At 55.3% G+C, this 4,265-nt stretch overlaps 1 protein-coding gene across 1 annotated transcript; it reads right to left on the reverse strand.

The window, feature by feature from the left end:
- Window positions 1-1,069: 1,069 nt before the first annotated feature.
- LOC125960875 (uncharacterized) lies at window positions 1,070-2,262 on the reverse strand. Its single transcript, XM_049696240.1, has one exon. It carries the CDS (start codon window positions 2,153-2,155, stop codon window positions 1,070-1,072), a length of 1,086 nt encoding a protein of 361 aa, XP_049552197.1. The 5' UTR covers window positions 2,156-2,262.
- Window positions 2,263-4,265: the final 2,003 nt, after the last annotated feature.

Below are 4,265 nucleotides of genomic sequence, written 5' to 3' on the forward strand. Positions count from 1 at the left end.
GTCCCCAGGTCAGTTTCTGGAACTGGGTGGTCCGGAGAGTTTCGGTCTGATGCAACCTTTGAATCTGATTGTGTTCCCCTGCCTCGGGCCAGTTGGCCTTACATCCCGACATCTTTGGTGTAATGGGGCGGCGTTCTGATCTCTGGCTACTTCATGCTGAATGGGGGCGTCGAAAGGGGAGTCGGGCGACCAGAGGTCCGAGGCTTAGGGGAGACCAGTGGGGGGTTCTGTAGGAAGCAAGGTGTAAGGGCCGAGGAGCATTTGGTTTGTGGCCACCCGAGAGACTTCCTCCATGCGCCTGCGAAGGAACCTAAGAAAACAGGGAGCTTAAGATTGGTGTTAGCCAGGTATAGAGGGTGGATTGCCACCAATCGGGAATTGGGAAGGGGGACTGTTGGTGTTTGCGTTGGAGTTCTTCTCTTAAGCGATGGAGGGCGTTTACATTGTCTTCGACGAGTCCTGTTTCATTGATGTAATAGCAGCATTCCAGGTACCTCCTTTGTCGGTTGTCAGGAGATCCAGGGCTTGTCGATTTTGGAGGGCAACTCGGGCTACTGAGGTGATCTGGCGCTGGAGGGAGGTGATGGAGGCGGCAGAAGCCTCGATGGCTAGCTGGAGTTTCTGTTCTAGGTCACGGGATGTTGAGACACTGTGTGTTAGGGCTCCTCCCCCGATGCCCACAGCAACGAGAGAGGAGGAGAGGAGGCGAGGGAAATGCCTGCGACCCTTTGATGGCCCTTTGGCCCTTAGAGAGGTCGAGGGCCCGCGTGAGTGCTATCAGTTCAGCCCTTTGAGAGGCTGTCCCTTCTGGGAGGCTGTTAGCCTTGATAATAGTTGAGATAGTTACCACCGCATAGGCTGCCCGTCAGTGTCCGTCAGGACCGAGTATTGAGCTGCCATCTACGAAGAGGGTGCGGTCCGGGTTTGAAAGAGGGGTGTCAAAGAGTCCCTCTGTCGGCGGGCTGATCAAAGAGTTCCTCTCTTGGCGGGCTGAGGGCCTCTACGACTTGGGGGCAGGAGTGGGAAGGAGAGGTCCTGGTATCGGAGATAGGCAAGAGGGAGGCCAAGTTTAGGCAGGGCGGGGGGTGGGGGGGAGGTCGAGGGAGATAGCAGGGTTTTCAATGAAGAGTAGGTGGAACTCCTGGATGTGGGAGGGGCCCAGGAGGGAGAGAGACTTGTGGCCTAGAAGGTCGACCAGCCGGTGGGAGGAAAACACGGTTAGTGGGTGGGCCAGAGGCAGTTTGAGTGTTTGTTTGGTCAGTTCGGCTGCCGCTGCTAGGGCCCGAAGGCATGGTTGCCATCCCCGAATGGTTGGGTCTAGCTGTTTGGAGAGGTAAGCCACGGGGCAGTAGGAAGGCCCTACAGGCTGGGCAAGGAGTCCAGTGGCTATTCTGGCCCGTTCATCCACAAAAAGGTGAAAAGGTCGGTTTGGATTGGGCAGAGAAAGGGGAGAAGAAGATATCAGAGCGTTATGGAGGGTGAGAAAGGCCTGTCGAACGGCGGAAGGAGAGGTGAGGGGTCCTTGAGGGGTTTCTTTAGCGGCTAGATATAAGGGTTTAGCGAAGAGAGCAAAGTTAGGGATCCAGACTACTGGGTGGAGAGGAATTATGGCCTCATTGATTAGTCGGAGGTCCTGGACCAGGCGATAATCCCCAGAGGCCTTGCGGACAGGCAGGATGGGGGTGTTGCAGGGAGAGTCAGTGGGGATAAGGAGTCCCTGGTTTAGGAGTCTGGTGATAATAGGTTGTAGGCCCCTAAGTTGAGTCTCAGAGATGGGAAATTGGGGCCTTGATGGAAATTTGGAGGGGTTCTTTAGGTGGATGAGAACGGGGGAATGGTGTGTTGCTATTATGGGCTTAGAAGTATCCCAGACTTGGGGATTGATTGGGTTTGGTGTGATTGGAAGAGGGGGATAGGAGGGGGAGGGTTCTAGAGACAGGCCAAGAAGAGGAAGCAGGAGTTGGGAGGAGGGGACCTTAGGGTCAAGTCTAACCAGCTGGAGGGAGGCCCCTAAGTGGAAAAGGACATCTCGGCCTAGCAAGGGAACTGGGCAGGATGGTATGAGTAAGAAAGAATGAGTAAAAGGGAGTCCTTCGATATGACATGGGAGTGGACCTGTCTGGAGTGGGAAGGATGGTTTGCCATCAATACCCATGACCGAGATCTGGGAAGGAGAAACTGGCCCGGAATAAGTAGGCAGGACCGAATAGGTAGCCCCCGTGTCCACCAGAAATGAGATGGACTTACCTGCTACCTGTAGCGTTACCCTGGGCTTGGCGAGGGTGATGGGAGTCTTCGAGTCCAGGCGCCGTCAGTTGTCAGCCAATCCCAGCAGTTCGAGTGGTAATGCCGTTGGGTCGGCCTGCCCCCCGCGTGGAGATGCTGAGGGAGGGCCAGGCTTAGGGCAGTCACTCTTCCAGTGGCCCGTTAGCCCGCAGCTGGGACAGGGCTTAGAAGGAGGTTGGGGATTGGGACATTGGTAAGCCCAGTGGTCTTCTTTTCCGCATTTGAAGCAGGCCCCCGGCGGGGTTGCCTTTTGCGGACCCTGTGGATGCTGTGATCCATGGGAGATGGCCGGCCTTAGGGCGGCTACAAGAGCTTGGGTTTGGAGGGCCACCTTCTGGTGCATCCGAGCCTGTCGACTGGATTCTGCCAAATCCTCATGGCCATTATAGACTTTAAAGGCCATCTTTACCAGATCTCAAATAGGGGTTTGAGGGCCGTCTTCTGCCCGTTTTAATTTCTTTCGGATGTCCGGGGCTGATTGGGTGATAAAATGGGTGGCTAGGACCGCTGCCCCTGCCGGGGTGTCGGGGTCCAGTCGGGCATAGAGAGTTAAGGCCTCTGTAAGGCGATTGAGAAAGATAGCTGGATTTTCGTTAGGTTCTTGGGTTATCTCTTTTAGTTTTTCAAAATTGACTACCTTATGAGCGGCAGCCTGCATGCCAGCCAGGAGGCATTGGATCATGAGGTCGCGTTTACGACGGCCATCTTGGCCATCCTGATAAGTCCAGCCTGGATCGGTGCCAGGTACGGCAGTCGCTCTGACAGGCATGGAGTTGTCGGTAAGGTGAACCTGATCTGCATGGTTTCGGGCAGCAGTTTGAATTCTTTCCCTCTCGTCAGGGGTTAAGGTAGAGGACAGAACCACAAAGATATCGTGCCAGGTTAGATCGTAAGCTTGAGAGAGGTAGCGAAATTCTTTGATGTAGCAGGAAGAGTTGGCAGAAAAGGAGCCTAATTGCTTTTCTATTTGAGAGAGATCTTGGAGAGAAAAAGGGACATGGACTCTGACCAGTCCTTCCACTCCTGCTACCTCCCTCAGAGGACAGAGGAGATTTGGATCTTGGGAGTCGTGAGAGCGTGTAAGCAAGGGGCGTGGGAGGAGAAACCGTTGAGGGAGGCGGGGGGAGCGGTTGGAGGGGCTGGAGCGGGTTCGGGAGGAGGAGGGATAGCTTCAGGGTAGGGTGGAGGTTGGAGAGGAGTTCTGAAGGGGAAAGTGGTAAGAGATTCGGGAGGGTCGGTTAGTGGGTAGGAATCCAAGGGGATTGAGGTTTTGGATGGAGGAGATGTTTGTTTGGCAAGGAGGATTTGAGAGGTAGAACAATTGACGCAAAGGGAGGGGCGGGAGCGCAAATACCAAAAAACCTGGACATAGGGGACCTCAGACCATTTGCCCGTCCTGCGGCAGTAATTATCTAGATCACGGAGGATGTTAAAATCGAAAGTCCCTTCAGAATTGATAGTCTAGAGGATATTGTGGCCAGGCCACAGGGGAATAGAAAATAAGTTGTCAGCGATGGAGATCTTGGGAGAAGCCGAGGGCTGTAAAATTGGCTAGGAGACACCCCAGGAGCATCTTAGGATCTGGTTTCTATTGTGAGGTTCCCATGACTCCCAGTCTGTCCCTGAGTGAATGGAGAGGGAGAGAGGCGTCCCTGGTCTCAGTCTCCAATTCACGGCAGGTCCGAGGGCGGTCAGGCGATTGGGACGTCTCCACAGTTGCCCGAGGCCCGGAGAGAGGACGGAGGAGTCCCTGACGCGGCTGCGATTAAGGACAGGGAGTCCGGTGGGCAGGGACTCTGGGGGTCGGAGGGAACAAGGGAGGGGGACTTACCCCGTTTTCTGCCGGATCGGGTGGATGAGTAGAGGTTCCCTTGTTGTCTCCTGGGGGAGGGGAGGAGCGGCCCGCGTGGTAACCCGCGGGGCTTGGTACCCATCCCGGGTTTCGGCACCAAATGTAAGGTCGGATCTTAACAAACGGC

The sequence above is a fragment of the Orcinus orca genome, chromosome 13, assembly GCF_937001465.1.
Source record: "Orcinus orca chromosome 13, mOrcOrc1.1, whole genome shotgun sequence".
NCBI classification, from domain to species: Eukaryota; Metazoa; Chordata; class Mammalia; order Artiodactyla; family Delphinidae; genus Orcinus; species Orcinus orca.

Coding starts and splice junctions, on each gene's coding strand:
- LOC125960875 (XM_049696240.1), bottom strand. CDS start 2,155: ATGGGTATTGATGGCAAACCATCCTTCCCACTCCAGACAGGTCCACTC.